Source organism: Heptranchias perlo, chromosome 1, assembly GCF_035084215.1.
Source record: "Heptranchias perlo isolate sHepPer1 chromosome 1, sHepPer1.hap1, whole genome shotgun sequence".
In the NCBI taxonomy this organism is placed as follows: Eukaryota; Metazoa; Chordata; class Chondrichthyes; order Hexanchiformes; family Hexanchidae; genus Heptranchias; species Heptranchias perlo.
Window position 1 is genome coordinate 71,095,385 of NC_090325.1, and position 18,624 is coordinate 71,114,008.

The 18,624-nt window shown below is 41.3% G+C and overlaps 1 protein-coding gene across 1 annotated transcript in view; it reads left to right on the plus strand.

Moving 5' to 3' along the window:
* ipo11 (importin 11) overlaps positions 1-18,624 on the plus strand; it is a 711,960-nt gene that overhangs the window by 456,281 nt on the left and 237,055 nt on the right. The window contains exon 27 of the mRNA XM_067986592.1: positions 18,066-18,187. Coding sequence (XP_067842693.1) covers positions 18,066-18,187 — 122 coding nt within the window. The remainder of the gene's footprint in view (positions 1-18,065; positions 18,188-18,624) is intronic.

Consider the following 18,624-nt stretch of genomic DNA (forward strand, 5'->3'; position numbering starts at 1 on the left):
CTGTAAGAAATTTAGATTATCTATCTTAAATACTGTTTTTTTTTCAAGCAATGAGGGTCATCATCTACATACAAAGCTACTTCTCTGCCCATCTCTTTTTCTCTTTCTGACTTAGCACATCTTTAAACTGATCAACTGTTATATTTTATTATGTTTCAGTACTCTTGATACCTATTTGACTTCAAGTGCTGGATCAGACAAAATTTTCTTCCACTTAACATCAGTGAAGATGAAGTCATTCTCTTCAGCTCTTGTCAGCATCTACATGCTCCTGGCCTCAAATCCGTTATCGCCCTTGGTTGACCCAAGGCTAAATCCAGAGGCATGGAACCTCAGTGGCCTGTTCAATCATGAATTGAACTTCCTAACCCTTATCTGGTCTATTACCAAGGCCACTGCCTTATACCTGCAGAACATTGTCTTCCTGTGCCTGTCACTGCTGCCACAATTTTAATCCATGTTTTCCTCTGCTTCTTTGAAATTGGATTACTGCTCGTTTTCTGTTCCCTACTCTCCATCATTGCTAATCCTTCTTTCAGCCATCACGTCCCTACTGTCTGGAGTTCTCTGTCAAAATTTCTGCTATGCCACCCCCGTCTTCAAAAGCGTCTTAAAAATCTTTCTCTTCCATTGTGCCTTCAGCCATCCCACCCCCAATCTTTGCTCGATGTACACTTTTCTTCTGTCTTTTTTGGCACTGACAAGTTTTCTTTGCGTGAGGCGAGCTACAGGAATGTAAGCTGCTTTTGTAATACTAGGCATCTCCACGCTGCTTCATTTAAGTAAAGCGTGGGGCAGTGGTGGAAGATTACAGAACAACCATCTACCCATGCATAAAAGCAGATTTTATGGCCATTCTTCCTCTGCACTAATCAGCTGAGTCTAGTGCACACCTTGTTAATTTAAATCTGTTTAATAAATGCAAACAGGCTGCACTCCAGATTTTTGAAAACGAACAGTTGCCCATTACCCTACATGTAAAATTGCATTTGTATATAAAAAGGAGAAAATTGTGAGCCTGATGCTTTCTTACAATGTAACCCTATAAATTACATATTTATACTTATTATTTGCAAATAAGTAGGCACAAAAAGAAATTTTTGTGTGCTATATAAATGCAAGCCTTTCTTTTTACTTTCTTGGCCACCAGTTAAACATAACATTGATGTGTCTCAGTGCTAATGCGATGCCATTTTCCTCACAACACTAATACATTGCACATTTTATATTCTGTTATTGAAATCAAAATTTGTGCAGCATAGCAATTCCTGTGAGCGAATAATGCCTTGATTATTCCTGATTATATATTTTCTTAACTACTGAAAAAACTAATAGGCTAGCCAGAGACCTTTCACTGTCACACTGCTTTATCTTCTGACATGGCTTTTATGAATCAATTTTCTGGCTAGTTTGCCTCATGATTATCATTCTGTCATCTCATTACTACTTTGTACTTATCAGAAACCTACAACAGGAAGGACAGGTGAATTGAAATCAGATGCTGCGCAAAAGACTTTGATTTAGGAGACATTGTTTATTTTCCGACTCTTATTGTACTACATTCTATTCTCCAATGTTCTACTGCTTAATATTGCAAGAGTGTAACATGTTATAATTTCCAAGTTTAACCATCACCTAAAAATTATAGCTTCCATCTAGGTATAGGTAGTAAAATTGCATATAGTTCACAAGAATAAAAATTCCAATTAAGTAGCAATGGTGGGTTTAAAGAAAGTACATATTTGGATTAATATGGTATAGATCTATTTGAATGAAATTACATCAAGAAGAGACAGTATTTCAAGGTGTTGGATTGAGTGATCCACAGGAGGAGCACGTGTCTCCAATGACTTGGCTCAAGCTCAAGATTTCTGATCTTGAGCAGCTGGTTACACTGCTACATTCAGGAGACGGAAAGGTTACTGGAACGCACCTTCCAGGAGATGGTCACCACGCAGGTAGGCGAGTTGATGAAGGAATAAAGTAGGTGTCCATCCATCAAGGTAGAAAGAGTGGACCAGAGATAATACATTGTTCTATTGAGAGTGTTGAATTGACAAAGAGGTATTCAGAACCAAATACCTGTGACAATGACAACAGCTTGGAGGCAACTATGAGAAAAACCACAGCACAATGGGCAAATGGCTGCTAAAGAGGGAAGAATGAAGTCCAGTAACAGAGTAGTAATATGAGATTCCACAGGAGAATAGATGAGTGTTTTTTCAGCCTCAACTGAGGATCCTGCGTAGTGTTTTGCATCTCGTATTCCAGGGTAAGGGATATCACAGAGCAAGTACAGAAGATTTTGAGAAGGAAGAGGAACAGCCAGAAATTGTGGCCCAACTGGTCCACACTGATGCTTATACACCACAATAACCTTCTTCTACTCTAATTACCTCTCCCCACCCTCCCCCTACATCCCTCTATTCCTTTCGTCCCCATATGTGCATCAAGCCTCCCCTTAAATGTGTCACATGCTATTTGCTTCAACCATTCCATGTCACTCTCTATGAAGAAATTCCTCCTAAATTCTTTCTTTGATCTGTTAGTGGCTTTCTATACCCCCTTGTTCTGGACTCGCCCAAAAGTAGAAACAGTTTCTCCATGTCCACCAAATCGAACCTCATAATTGTCAAGACTTCTATCAGGTCTCCTCTTAGTCTACTCTTGTCCAGAGAAAAAAGCCCCAGCCTGCTCAATCTTTCCTGATAGTTGCAAACTCTAAATCTGGTAACATCTGTGTAAATTTTTTCAGCACTTTCTTCAGTGCCTTTTTTTTTTAGCAGTGGAGACCAAAATTGTGCAGAGTGCACAAGTGTGGTCTAACCAAGATTCTTCATACATTTAACATTACCTTTCTGCTTTTGTGTTCTATTCCCCTTGGCTCTTTTTCCCAAAATGCACATTGAACTACTAACCTGACCGCAATCCCTTGCATTATTCATCACGAGTTTGCTATGGCCCCTGATTTCTTCAACAACAACAATTACTTGCATTTATATAACGCCTTTAACATAGTGAAAAGTCCCAAGGCGCTTCACAGGAGCGTTATCAAACAAAATTTGACACCGAGCCAAATAAGGAGGTATTAGGACAGGTGAGGTCACAGGTAGGTTTTAAGGAGCGCCTTAAAGGAGGAGAGAGAGGTGGAGAGGCGGAGATGTGAGGGAGGGAATTCCAGAGCATAGGGCCTAGGCAGCTGAAGGCACGGCTGCCAATGGTGGAGTGATTAAAATCAGGGATGCGCAAGAGGCCAGCATTGGAGGAGCACAGAGATCTCGGAGGGTTGTTGGGATGGAGGAGGTACAGAGATAGGGAGGGGTGAGGCCATGGTGGGATTTGAAAACAAGGATAAGAATTTTAAAATCGAGTCGTTACCGGACCGGGAGCCAATGTAGGTCAGCAAGCATAGGGGCAATGGGTGAATGGGACTTTGTACGAGTTAGGATACGGGCAGCAGAGTTTTGGATGAGCTCAAGTTTATGGAGGGTGGAAGATGGGAGGCCAGCCAGGAGAGCATTGGAATAGTTGAGTCTAGAGGTGACAAAGACATGGATGAGGGTTTCAGCAGCAGATGAGCTGAGGCAGGGGCGGAGATGGTGATGTTACGGAGGTGGAAGTAGGCGGTCTTGGTGATGAAGCAGATAGGTGATCGGAAGCTCATCTCGGGGTCAGATAGGATGCCAACGTTACGAATGGTCTGGTTTCATAGGAACAGGAGTAGACCATTCAGCCCCTCGTGCCTGCTCCGCCATTTGATAAGATCATGGCTGATCTGTGATCTAACTCCATATACCTGCCTTTGGCCCATATCCCTTAATACCTTTGATTGCCAAAAAGCTATCTATCTCTGATTTAAATTGAGCTAGTATCAATTGCCGTTTGCGGAAGAGAGTTCCAAACTTCTACCACCCTTTGTGTGTATAATTGTTTTCTAATCTCACTCCTGAAAGGTCTGGCTCTAATTTCAACCTCACTCAGTGGCCAGGGAGAGGGATGGAATCAGCTCGGAAACAGTTTGTGGCGGGGACCGAAGGTAATGGTTTCGGTCTTCCCAATATTTAGTTAGAGGGAATTTCTGCTCATCCAGTAATGGATGTCGGACAAGCAGCATGACAAATCAGAGACAGTGGAGGGGTCGAGAGAGGTGGTGGTGAAGTGGAGCTGGGTGTTGTCAGCGTATATGTGGAGCCTGATGTGTTTTTGGATGATGTTGCTGAGGGGCAGTATGTAGATGAGAAATAGGAGGGGGCCAAGGATAGATCCTTGGTAGACTCCAGAGGTAAAGGTACGGGGAGCGGGAAGAGAAGCCATTGCAGGTGATTCTCTGGCTACGACAGAATAGATAGGAATAGAACCAGGCGAGCGCAGTCCCAACCAGCTAGAGGACAGAGGAGAGGCTTTGGAGGAGGATGGTGTGGTCAACTGTGTCAAAGGCTGCATACAAGTTGAGGAGGATGAGGAGGGATAGTTTACCACGGTGTCAGTAACATTAAAGTCACAAATGACACCCTATAAGGGCCATTTCAGTACTGTGGCAGGGCAGAAACCTGATTTGAGGGGTTCAAATGTGGAATTGTGGGAAAGATGGGCACAGATTTGGGAGGCGACAACACGTTTAAGGACTTTGGAGAGGAAAGGGAGGCTGAAGATGGCACGGTAGTTTGCAAGGATAGAGGGGTCTTCGATTTATTCATCTGCTTATATCCAAGTTATGATTAAGAAAGATGAAAGTCAAACAAGGTTTCAGCACTGATCGCTAGGATGTACCTACTGTCAATCAGAAAAAAAATTCATTTACTTTAACTGTTTGCTTTCTTACCCCAAGCTGTCTGGCTACGTTTCCTTTCATACAAAGTGCCTTAATTTTCACAACTAATTTCTAGTGTGGCACCTTATCATGTGCTTCATCCATCACATTCCCTTTATCTATACATGCTGATTTTCTCAAAAAATGTAAGTAATTGAGCATAACCTGCTATTAACAACTCCTTGCTGTCTGTCCCTGATTAGCCGCTACCTTCCAGAATGTTGACTAATTTCATTCATGATATGAACATCAGAAATTTACTCACAGACAAAGTAAAACTATAATGTCCTGCCTTATTCCTTGCCCTTTTGCAACCAGGGCTGTAACATTTGTCATCTTCCAGTTCTTTGGCATAATTCATATTTTTAATATTTTTGAAAGTTCATTGTTTGTTTATGCACTTTCTACAGCTTTTCTCAAATCTCCTTCAGTATTCTGCGATACATACTACTTGGGCCCTGCTAACTTTTCTATTTTTAGTTCCATTAACCATTTAATGCCGTTTCCGTTTGAAAGTTTAACTCCAATAGTGACTCTTCCATATCATCCTTGGGCACTGCTGTAGTTCCACTTTCACCTTCCTCTGTAAAAACTGAGGTAATATATTTATTAAGTATCTTCACCTTTACAAAAGATGGCCCCGTCATCTTTAAATAGTCTCACTTCTTCGATAACCTTTTATTTTCTTATGGATTTTAAAAGCCCTTGTTGTTTACCTTTATGTTCACTGCCAGTCTTCTTTCATATTCCTGATTATTTTCCTGATTTTTTGCTTCACTTTTTTTTTATATTTGACATTGTTTTCTTCTGTAGTATTCCCCCTATATTTATCATATGTCTTGTTTAACCGTATTTGTGCTCTAACTTATCTTTCCATGGAACCCTAGGCTTTGATACAGTCCTTTTTTTTCCAGCAGAAATGTATTTAACATATGCCTTATTTATCTTATTCTTAAATATCTGCCAGTGCTGGTCTGCTGTTTGATCTGTCAATTTTCCAATCTATTAATAGGGCAAAGTTTACTTTCATCCCACTGAAATTAGCCCAACAGCTTTATCTTGGACTCCTTTTTTATTTTCAATGTGAACCAAATTAGGTTTAGTTCACAATTTCCCAAGTATTCTCCTACCTTCAGGTTGCTTACTGATTCAACATTTTTTTTAAAACTTATTTTTTTAACCTATTACTGAATGTTGAAAAACTGAATGTAAATGATGGAAACCATTTCCTATGGATAGTAACTCCTTAACATCAACTAGGTTTTGATTTAAATATAGGTATTTCAAAGTCATTCAATATTCATACAAGATACCTTTTTCTGTATACATTCATACCTGGTTAAATACTTCAGTAAATAGAAAGATTTTTCTTGAAGCCTTGGAGCTGAAGTTGTGAGGTATGTTCAGATAATTCATTGTGATTTTCTTTTAAATTTGATGGCTTATAAATTAGTGATTGCTTCTTTGTTATAATCTCAGGTTTTGGCTTTTTCTGGTAATTTCCAATCCCCTTCATAAGATTTAATTTAAAAAACACCCATAAAGATTTTTTTTTACAGTGGGACTGATAAATCAAGATATGGGCAATTTTTGGTTCTATTTTAATATTTAAATTGGTTAAATAAGGCATACCTTTTGATTAACATTCATAAAATAGATTTTTTGCTATAAATCTTGAAATATAGATTCTCTAATAAGCACAGAAGTACCTGCTTGTAAGAGGAGTCATTGATTGTTACTTGATTTCTTGTACTGAGCTAATGGTGGTATATGTCTGCACATGTCTGCATGGAGTGGCCTAAATAGTCTTTTTCTGTCCTTTTCATATTTTTATGTGGTAAAGGCAGGAAGCCTTCAAAGTTGGATAAAGGTTTGAAAATACAGTATTTCGAATAGCTGCATGCAGTATGTTTTAACTTTATTGAGGGCACTTAGGCCTAAGTGAAGATATTCTCATAAGATGTTCCACTAGTTGGACAGTCAGATAATCTCTCTCACTATCTCAGGTGCAACAAATAACCTTTCTCTGCTGTTGACCAGAAAAATATAGTTCATACTTTTTCAGCCAGTATACATGAAAGAGAAATTATCTAAACTCGACCATGTACTATAGTTCTTAAAGATGTTAATAAAGTGTAAAGATGTTAATAAAGTGTTCTTTAAATTCATATTAACATTTGCGATTAATGATCTGAGAATATGCTTTTATAAGGTTTATTTCAAAGAATTCATATTTTTATGTTGTAGAGGCAGGAAGACTCCAAAAATGAATAAATATTTCGAATGGCTGCATGCAATATGTTTTAACTTTCTTAAGGACATTGAATTCAAAGGTTGAGTAGAATGGGCCTATACTCTGGAGTTTAGAAGAATGAGAGGTGATCTCATTGAAACATATAAGATTCTGAGGGGGCTTGACAGGGTAGACGCTGAGAGGTTGTTTCCCCTGGCTGAACAGTCTAGAACTAGAGGGCATAGTCGCAGAATAAGGGGTCGGCCATTTAAGACTGAGATGAGGAGGAATTTCTTCACCCAGAGGGTTGTGAATCTTTGGAATTCTCTACCCCAGAGGGCTGTGGATGCTGAGTCGTTGAGTATATTCAAGGCTGAGATCGATAGATTTTTGGACTCTAAGGGAATCACGGGATATGGGGATTGGGCAGGAAAGTGGAGTTGAGGTTGAAGATCAGTCGTCATCTTATTGAATGGCGGAGCAGGCTCGAGAGGCCATATGGCTTACTCCTGCTCCTATTTCTCATGTTCTTATAAGCTGTTGGTTTGGTCTGATTTGTAGCAAAGGTAAAACTGGTTATTTGGTTGCACACAACATTGCTCAGTGGGAGCATGCTGGCATCTACATTTAGTGCATTGGTGTAGTGCAGATGTTTTTATATGCATGCTTCAGTTATCAGATGACCTGTTTGAAATCATTGAAGCAAGTGATACCTCACTGGTTCAGGTGCTATCAATTAGTTTTTGAAGGAAAAAATGAAAAGTAAATTGTTGCATCATCTTTATGCAATGAGAGTTAGATGTGTAAATTACTTTTGCAGATAGTAAACATCAAATGACTTCTGCTACTCAGTGGATTTATCCTATAATTGCACCCTTCAACAGAATTTTTTTTTTATTCGTTCATAGGATGTGGGCGTCGCTGGCGAGGCCAGCATTTATTGCCCATCCTTAATTGCCCTTGAGAAGGTGGTGGTGAGCCGCCTTCTTGAACCGCTGCAGTCCGTGTGGTGAAGGTTCTTCCACAGTGCTGTTAGGAAGGGAGTTCCAGGATTTTGACCCAGCGACGATGAAGGAACGGTGATATATTTCCAAGTCAGGATGGTGTGTGACTTGGAGGGGAACGTGCAGGTGGTGTTCCCATGTGCCTGCTGCTCTCGTCCTTCTAGGTGGTGGAGGTCGTGGGTTTGGGAGGTGCTGTCAAAGAAGCCTTGGCGAGTTGCTGCAGTGCACCTGTGGATGGTACACACTGCAGCCACTGTGCATCGGTGGTGAAGGGAGTGAATGTTTAGGGTGGTGGATGGGGTGCCAATCAAGTGGGCTGCTTTGTCCTGGATGGTGTCGAGCTTCTTGAGTGTTGTTGGAGCTGCATTCATCCAAGCAAGTGGAGAGTATTCCATCACACTCCTGACTTGTGCCTTGTAGATGGTGGAAAGGCTTTGGGGAGTCAGGAGGTGAGTCACTCGCCGCAGAATATCCAGCTTCTGACCTGCTCTTGTATCTACTGTATTTATATGGCTGTTCCAGTTAAGTTTCTGGTCAATGGTGACCCCCCAGGATGTTGATGATGGTGGATTCGGCGATGGTAATGCCGTTGAATGTCAAGGGAAGGTGGTTAGACTCTCTCTTGTTGGAGATGGTCATTGCCTGGCACTTATCTGGCGCGAATGTTACTTGCCACTTATGAGCCCAAGCCTGGATGTTGTCCAGGTCTTGCTGCATGCGGGCTCAGACTGCTTCATTATCTGAGGGGTTGCGAATGGAACTGAACACTGTGCAATCATCAGTGAACATCCCCATTTCTGACCTTATGATGGAGGGAAGGTCATTGATGAAGCAGCTGAAGATGGTTGGGTCTAGGACACTGCCCTGAGGAACTCCTGCAGCACTGCCCTGGGGCCGAGATGATTGGCCCTCAACAACCACGACCATCTTCCTTTGTACTAGGTATGACTCCAGCCACTGGAGAGTTTTCCCCCTGATTCCCATTGACTTCAATTTTACTAGGGCTCCTTGTGCCACACTCAGTCAAATGCTGCCTTGATGTCAAGGGCAGTCACTCTCACCTCACCTCTGGAATTCAGCTCTTTTGTCCATGTTTGGACCCAGGCTGTAATGAGGTCTGGAGCCGAGTGGTCCTGTTGGAACCCAAACTGAGCATCGGTGAGCAGGTTATTGGTGAGTAAGTGCCGCTTGATAGCACTGTCGACGACACCTTCCATCACTTTGCTGATGATTGAGAGTAGACTGATGGGGCTGTAATTGGCCGGATTGGATTTATCCTGCTTTTTGTGGACAGGACATACCTGGGCAATTTTCCACATTGTCGGGTAGATGCCAGTGTTGTAGCTGTACTGTAACAGTTTGGTTAGAGGTGCAGCTAGTTCTGGAGCACAAGTCTTCAGCACTACAGCTGGGATATTGTTGGGGCCCAAAGCCTTTGCTGTATCCAGTGCACTCAGCCGTTTCTTGATATCACGTGGAGTGAATCGAATTGGCTAAAAACTGGCTTCTGTGATGGTGGGGATATCGGGAGGAGGCCGAGATGGATCATCCACTCGGCACTTCTGGCTGAAGATGGTTGCAAACACTTCAGCCTTGTCTTTTGCACTCACGTGCTGGTCTCTGCCATCATTGAGGATGTGGAGATGCCGGTGATGGACTGGGGTTAACAATTGTAAACAATTTTACAACACCAAGTTATAGTCCAACGATTTTATTTTTAATCCCACAAGCTTTCGGGGGCTTTCCCCTTCCTCAGGCGGTGTGGAAGTGACAATTTCCTATGCGGTGTGGAAATTGTCACTTCCACACCGCCTGAGGAAGTGGAAAGCCCCCGAAAGCTTGTGGGATTAAAAATAAAATCGTTGGACTACAACTTGGTGTTGTAAAATTGTTTACAATCATTGAGGATGGGGATGTTTGCAGAGCCTCCTCCTCCCGTTAGTTGTTTAATTGTCCACCACCATTCACGACTGGATGTGGCAGGACTACAGAGCTTTGATCTGATCCGTTGGTTGTGGAATCGCTTAGCTCTGTCTATAGCATGTTGCTTCCGCTGTTTAAAATTGATGGATTTATCACAAGTATCCAGTAATTTTTCCTGTCCGTGTTAAATTGCATGGCTATTTGGTCAAGTTTTAGATTTGTTAGCAAAAATTAAGAAGACCAATAGCTAATTTGGTTTTGATCTGCTGATATTGTAAGAAAATATGTATATCAGTGTTTGTGTCTGCCATTTGCTGCTCAGTGCTGACTAGTGTTACATTTAGGTTCTCTCTCTGTGGCAGAGAATATGAGCCAGCTTCAAATTAGATGATCACATCCATGCTGGGTACCTTAATTTGTGTGATGTTTTCTAAATTATTGCACAATGTTTCCAAATGGTTTTGCATAAAACAAGTTCAGCTAATGGTAATTAGTTGATTTACACCGTATCATTTTAGCCTCATCAAATGATATATCAGAATCACATACCATTACGATGGCAAGATGGTACTCCGATGGAGTCTATCATCACGAGAGAAAGTGCAAAAGAAGATTTACAAGAATGATCATAGAATGGTTACAGCAGAGAAGAAGGCCATTTGACCCATCGAGCCCGTGCCAGCTCTTTGTAAGAGCAACCCAGTTTGTCCCATTCCCCTGCTCTTTCCTCGTAGCCCTGCACATTTTTTCCCTTCAAGTATTTATCCAATTTCTTTTTGAAAGCCACAAGTAAATCTGCTTCCACCACCCTTGCAGGCAGTGCATTCCAGATCATAGCTACTCACTGCGTAAAAAACCTTTTTCTCACGTTGCCTTTGGTTCTTTTGCCAATTACCTTTAATCTGTGTCCTCTGGTTCTCGATCCTTCCGTCAATGGGAACAGTTTCTCTTTATTAACTTTATCTAAACCCTTCATGATTTTGAACACTTCCATCAATTCTACTCTTAATCTTCTCTGTTCCAAGGAGAACAACCTCAGCTTCTCCCGTCTATCCACGAAACTGAAGTCCCTCATCTCTGGAACCATTCTAGTAAATTTTTCCTGCACCCTCTCCAAGGCCTTCACATCCTTTCTAAAGTGCGGTGCCCAGAATTGGACACAATACACCAGTTGTGACCGAACCAGTGTTTTGTAAAGGTTCATCATGACTTCCTTGCTTTTGTACTCTATGCCACTATTTATAAAGCCCAGGGTCCTGTATGCTTTTTTTAACCACTTTCTCAACCTTCTCTGTCACCTTCAAAGATTTGTGCACATATACCCCCAGGTTTCGCTGGTCCTGCACCCCCTTTAGAATTGTAACATTTCGTTTATATTGCCTCTCCTCATTCTTCTTGCCAAAATGTGGCACTTTGCACTTCTTATTAAATTTCATCTGCCATGTGTCCGCCCATTCCACCAGTCTGTCTATGTCCTCTTGAAGTCTATTACTATCCTCCTCACTGTTTACTACACTTTCAAGTTTTGTGTCATCTGCAAATTTTGAAATTGTGCCCTGTACACTGAAGTCCAAGTCAATAATATAAAAAAAACAGTGGTTCTCGCACCGACCCAGGGGAACACCACTGTATACCTTCCTCCAGTCCAAAAAACAACCGTTCACCACTACTCTCTGTTTCCTATCAATTAGCAAATTCCATATCCATGCTGCCACTGCCCCTTTTATTCCATGGGTTTTAGTTTTGCTGACAAGCCTGTTATGTGCCACTTTATCAAACGCCTTTTGCAAGTCCATATACACAACATCAACCGCATTGCCCTTATCAACCCTCTCTGTTACCTCATCAAAAAACTCAATCAAATGAGTTAAACACGACTTGCCTTTAACAAATCCATGCTGGCTTTCCTTTATTAATCCACACTTGTCCAAGTGACTGCTAATTTTGTCTCGGATTATCGTTTCTAAAAGCTTCCCACCATCGAGGTTAAACTGACTGGTCAGTAGTTGCGGGGTTGGCCCTTACACCCTTTTGAACAAGGGTGTAATATTTGCAGTTCTCCAGTCCTTTGGCACACCCCCATATCGAAGGAGGATTGGAAGATTATGGTCAGCGCCTCTGCAATTTCCACCCTTACTTCCCTCATCAACCTAGGATGCATCCCATCCGGACCGGATGACTTATCTACTTTAAGTACAGCCAGCCTTTCTAGTACCCCATCTTTAGCAATTTTTAGCCCATCCAGCATTTCAACTACCTCCTCTTTTACTATGACTTTGGCAGCATCTTGGTAAAGACAGATGTATAGTACCTCAGCTATGCCCTCTGCCTCCATGCGTAGATCTCCTTGATGGTCCCTAATCGGCCCCACCCCTCCTCTTACTACCCATTTACTTTTTGTATGTGTATGGATGACTTTTGGATTCCCTTTTATGTTAGTTGCCAGTCTATTCTCATACTGTCTCTTTGCCCCTCTTATTTCGTTTCTCATTTCTCCTCTACTTTCTATCTTCAGCCTGGTTCTCACTTGTATTATCAACGCATGCCTCTTTTTTCTGCTTCATCTTACTCTCTATCTCTTTCGTCATCCAGGGAGCTCTGGCTTTGGTTGCCCTACCTTTCTCCCTCGTGGGAATGTACCTAGATTATACCCAAACCATCTCCTCTTTAAAGGCCGCTCGTTGTTTGATTACAGTTTTGCCTGCCAATCTTTGATTCCAATTTACCGGGCCAGATCCGTTCTCAACCCACTGAAATTGGCCCTCTTCCAATTAAATATTTTTACTCTAGATTGCCCTTGTCCTTTTCCATAATTAATTTAAATCTTGTGATACTATGATCACTGTTCCCTAAATGTTCCCCCACTGACACTTGCTCCATTTCACCTACTTCATTCCCCAGAACTAGATCCAGCAATGCCTCTTCTCTCTTGGGCCAGAAACAAATTGATCAAGAAAGTTCTCCTGAACACACTTCAGAAATTTCTCCCCCTCTTTGCCCATTACATTATTTCAATCCCAGTCTATATTAAGATAATTGAAGTCCCCCATTATCGCTACTCTATAGTTCTTGCACCTCTCTGTAATTTCCCAGCAAATTTGCTCCTCTATATCCTTCCCACTAGTTAGTGGTCTATAGAATATACCCAGTAGTGTAATGGCACCTCTATTGTTTCTTAACTTCAACCAAGTAGGTTCTGTCCTTGTCCCCTCAAGGACATCCTCTCTCTCCAGTACTGCAATATTCTCCTTAATCAACAATGCCACCCCTTCTTTTTTTTCCTTCCCTAGCTTCCCTGAACACCTTGTGTCCAGGAATATTTAGTGCCCAATCCTGCCCTTTTTTGAGCCAGGTCTCCTTTATCACCACTACATCATATTCCCATGTGGCTATTTGCGCCTGCAGCTCACCAACCTTATTTACCATGCTTTGTGCGTTTACACACAAGCACTCTAAACCTATCTTAAACCTTCTCGTATTCTCTCTTCGTCTGATCTCACCTAATACTGTACTATTTCTTACTCTAGTGCTATCTGTCTCTCCCAATCCTTTGTGCACCTTGATACCAGAACTGAGAGGTACAACTATCAGGAAAGACTGAACAGGCTGGGGATTTTCTCTCTAGAAAGGAGAAGACTGTGGTGTGACCTGATAGAGGTCTTTAAAATTATGAAGTGGTTCAATAGGGTGGATGTGGATAAGTTGTTTCCACTTGTGGGGGAGCCCAAAACTAGTAGCTCTAAATATAAGATAGTCAGTAAGAAATCCAGTAAGGAATTTAGGAGAAACTTCTTTCAGAGAGTGGTGGGAATGTGAAACTCGCTACCACATGGAGTGGTTGAGGCAAGTAGCATAGATGCATTTAAGGGGATGCTGGATAAGTACATGAAGGAAAAAGGAACAGAAGAATATGTTGATAGGGTGAGATGAAGTAAGGTGGACGGAGGCTCGCGTGGAGCATAAGCACCGGCGAAGACCTTTTGGGCCGAATGGCCTGTTTCTGTGCTGTAAATTTTATGTAATATCTTGCTCTGGACTGACAGCAGTGGAAGAAGTGGGCTACCTTATGTGCCACTCGGCACAGGAGATGCTAACTAACTCACTAACCAGCGGAATATAATAGAAGTGTACTTGCTTCTGATACTTTTCCAGTATATTTATGAACACATTACAATTAGATCAGTAACATTATTAAAATAACTTTCTCCTCATATTTTGCTGAAAAATAGTCTAGAATCTATATATAAATGCTAATCTTCAGAAAATATATCGAGTACCAATTGCATTTTGAATAATACATATTATGTAAACTTAAATAATGCACATACACCCAAACCTCCTTTATCTAATTTTCTCCCCTCCTTTGCTGAAGTTACTGACTAATGCTGCACTTCGGTTTTGTGCCTTGCCCACGTGCCCAATCTTTGAAGTCATTTTTAGGGAGTTTCCAAAACTGAATTTGTTATTTTTTCAATTAGTACATATGGCAGTAACACCTTGACAGAGCAAATGGAGACAGTTCTGTTATTACCTAGCAGGTCCTTGTGCTATGTTTTTCTGAACACTGATTTTGCAATAGTGTTTAGTACTGCAGGATTAGCTAATGTACCTGCAGATAAGGTAACTCCAGTACAGTCACAAATGCTTTGTGACTACTATCTTGTAGATACTCATGCCTGATTGTACTTATTTGAAAGAACTAATAGCTTTGAATATTACATGTTACTTTGTCCAGATCACTGTCGGAAATTTTAAAAGTTTACATTGCTATTTTTGTAGTGGAGATAATGTGTATAGAACTTGTGAATATGTTTATAATTTCTCAACACATTTCAGTGATTTTTAAAAAAATCTTGCAAGACAGTTTACCAATTTTATTTTTTTCCTTCAAAAATAATGGTAATAACTGAACTGAGGACAACAGGAAATTTGAGTATTTCACCAGTGGAAATTTATGTAGTATATTTGTGTGCTGATGTATATTCAGGGACTAATTGCAGCTCCAATTTATTTAGTAGAGAAGAACTTGAAAAGATCATCATGAGGTGTGAATCTAAATATGGTTTTCCACAAATGCAACAGATGAGACATGTACTATTAATGGCACCCCACAAAAATTCTGAAAGATTTGAAGTAAATATAGGGTTGAGCTCAGGGAGCCTAGTGAGGAGAGTGTTTAAGAAGTTAAGTCTGGAGTTGTCAAAGGTGTGTGTGGGGGGTGGGGTGAGGTAAGGATGGAGGCGGGCGGTGCTACAGAGAAATGGAGATCGTTTTTTAAAAGAACTCTCTATTAAATAATGCTAGCAAAATCTTTAGTTTTTTTTGCCAAAGAATGCAACGTGGTGATACAAATTGCATCTTAAAATCTTCATGTCACATGTGATGTTATCATACTGAAAACAATGTGCATGCTGTTCTACTATTCTTGCACTAAAGAGGGTGCCTCTTTGAAAAACAAAGCATCATTCTGAAAGAAACAGTTGAGGCGCTAAATTGGGCTGTGTAGCGCCTGTTGTTACTGCATTACGTGGCCTCTCACACGTCGAAGATGGCAACTTGGCTGCGCATGCACATTTCCAGCGTGACGTGCGCTGGATGCCATCTTTGTATCGGAGTTAGCACAGGTGCAAACACTGAACGCCGGAAGCCTTTAAATTAAGGAGAAAATGGATACATCAGTGTGCAACGCTGATTTAAAGTGATAGACACCATTTTGGCATTTAACGCTCAACTCAAAGCACAAACTTAACCCTGACCATCTGAACGTGTCTTAGAGGACCTCCATCAGCGCTATTTAAAGGGACCATGCAGGATTTATAGGTTAGTGGCTGGATTATTACTTCTGGCTGCCAAGAATTTGTAATTGTTTTTGGAGGTCTTCTGTACTTGAATATGAGGACGCGGGAACATAGCCTAACATTTAGAGCCAGGACGTGCAGGAGTGAAGTTAGGAAATGTTTCCACACGCAAAGGGTGGGAGAAGTTTGGAACGCTGTTCTGCAAACGGCAGTTGATGCTAGCTCAATTGTGAATTTTAAATCTGAGATTGATAGATTTCTGTGAACCAAGTGTATTAAGGGATATGGGGCTAAGGCGGGTATATGGAGTTAGGTCACAGGTCCAGTGTGATCTCATTGATCGGCGGAACAGGATCGAGTGGCTAAATGCCACGGCCACTTGCTGTCTCCTGTTATGAGCCACCTTCTTCTGCAAGAAAGCGGGACGTGTGTCTGGGTGATGTGCCTGTCATGGTTGAATAGCTGCCAGTGTGTGTGGCCTGTGAGTTGTGAGTGTGTGGCTTGCGGCAGTGGTAATGTGTAAAGGTGAGAGGAAGTATCTGATTGGAAGAATTGAGTACTGATGGAAAGAGTTTGTTGGTCTGTGGGTGATGAGGGGGTGTAGTGCGTGGAGCAGTGGATGCGGCTAGTGGTGCAGTTGGTAGGAGACGCCATTTGACAGTTGGCCTCATTAACCCTGACCACTCGTGTCAAAGCATTGATCTTCTTCCTGTACTGCATCCATGTTCGTGGTGCTATGCGTCTGGCATTGACTTCATCCCCTGCTGCCTCCCACTGCCTTTTGGCTATTTGTCTGGAGGGCCTCTTCTCCCCCGCCCTCCCTGCCCCCCATTGCGGATATAGGATGTCCCTCCTTCTGTCCACCTCTTGCACCAAGGCCTCTAGTGCATCAGCAGAGAACCTTGGTGCACACTCTCTCGCAGGCCTGGTACCAACTCAGATCGGCAGATTGGTGAGGTCTGGAATGCAGATTGGAGGATGTGGGATTTAGTAGCGGGCAACCTTTAATCAATGTTTTACCATAACTCATCAGTTTGTAAACATAGGGACGGGACCTGCATCTGTGTTTTACGTGTGTGATGTCTGATCTTCGTGCAGACAGCAGACTGTTATTTTTAGCAAATAACAGGTACTGGGTACCTTTAAGAGATTTGAAGAGATATCCCCACTTTAAGAAATTGGGGCTCCCCCTGCTGGTGGAAAGTGCAAATTGCATTGAATCGACGTGCAAGGGCTGGATTTCAACGCAGATTGATGGTGAGTACTGAGGCCACACAAAGTCCTGACTGCGCAGGGGCCATTGGGCGCAGGTTAACAGCGGATCACGCTACCTACGCCCAATAATAGGCCCTTTCGAATTTTTCCCCCTTGATATCTCTTGAAACATTGGGCAATCAAATAGGAAACTCAACAATTTGGTGTGGAAAACTAAGTAGTGCAACATAATATAATAAAGGTAAGAATTAAATCATTAAATGGTTACTGGGTTTAAAAAATAAAATAAATGCCACATTCAGTCAGGTAATCATATCAGCGTAAATTGCAGCAGGCCAGATGTGGGAGCTGTTTGGCAAGAAATTAAGTTTCAGCTATATTGTATCCAGTTCATGGTTAAAATCAATGTAAAATTGTTTGTTGAGTTGTTTTTGATCATCCCAGTTTCCAATTCAGCGCACATACATCACAGACATAACTTTGTTTTCAGATGCCAGATTATGGACAATTTGGGTATAGCCTTGTTTCGCAATATAAGTGGGATATAAAACACTAAGGTGCAACTGAGCCTCTTAATAAACTCAGATTCATCAATGCATTTATACATTTTTTTGACTGCTTTCAACAAAAGTCACCAGGACGCTACTATGGCACATTACTGGCCATGTGGAAATTTGCTTATCCTTCATTTAGCTTTAAAATCAAAAAGGATTGGAGATGATACCCCTTTTGGCAAGAGAATTCAGCTTGGGTCCTCTATCTCAATGTATTCGGTTTTCTCACTATATTGTAGTGTGGAATCAGGTAACTGTATTTGACAATTTGAGAAATGTTACACGTTCCACCTTAATTATTAAAAATGAATTGCCTGGAAGCACTTTTTTTAGGTCTTCAATCTCATTTTGATTTGAATGTTTCTTCCCGTTATGGTTGTGCATTGTGTCCACATTCTCTTCAATCATGTAATGCTGCAATATTAAATTTAAGGTTTTTTTTAAAAAAAATCTTAATCTCTCCCTAATATTATGTCATTTAGTTGTAAATTGAGCAAGAAGTTCACAGACTACTGTTATTCTTTATAGATGGATCAGCTTCTTGGCAGTATAATCGAGATGTGGGTTGACAGAATGGATAACATTACACAACCAGAGAGACGAAAACTTTCTGCTTTGGCATTACTTTCACTCTTACCCTCAGAAAACAGGTAAGTCAGTTTGCCTTTTGGTATAACACGGAGGTAGCTGTTTAAAGTCTTCAGTGACCTGTTTAAAGGTGGTACTTATTTGAGATTTCAGTTGAAAGGTGCGTAAAATGTTGAGGTGGTTATTATGGAGAAAGGTTTCACATTGGAGGCTGGTTCAAACTGCATGTTAGCTCTAACCTTCATACTTTGCAATATTCTCTTTGTGTAAGTGATTGTTTGTGGTTTACCATTTAAAACTCCATTTGTGAAAAAGAGCATCTGGAGAAGGTGCTGTGGATTTGAAAGCTTCTGTATTTGCTGTACTTGTTGTCTTTTGCGGCAATCAGCACAATATATTGTGAATTAGGAACAACTCAGCAATTTATTAGGATGCAAAGAATGGTTGTGAATCATTTTGTAAAATAAGAATACATACCTTAATATTTAAAAATAAATTG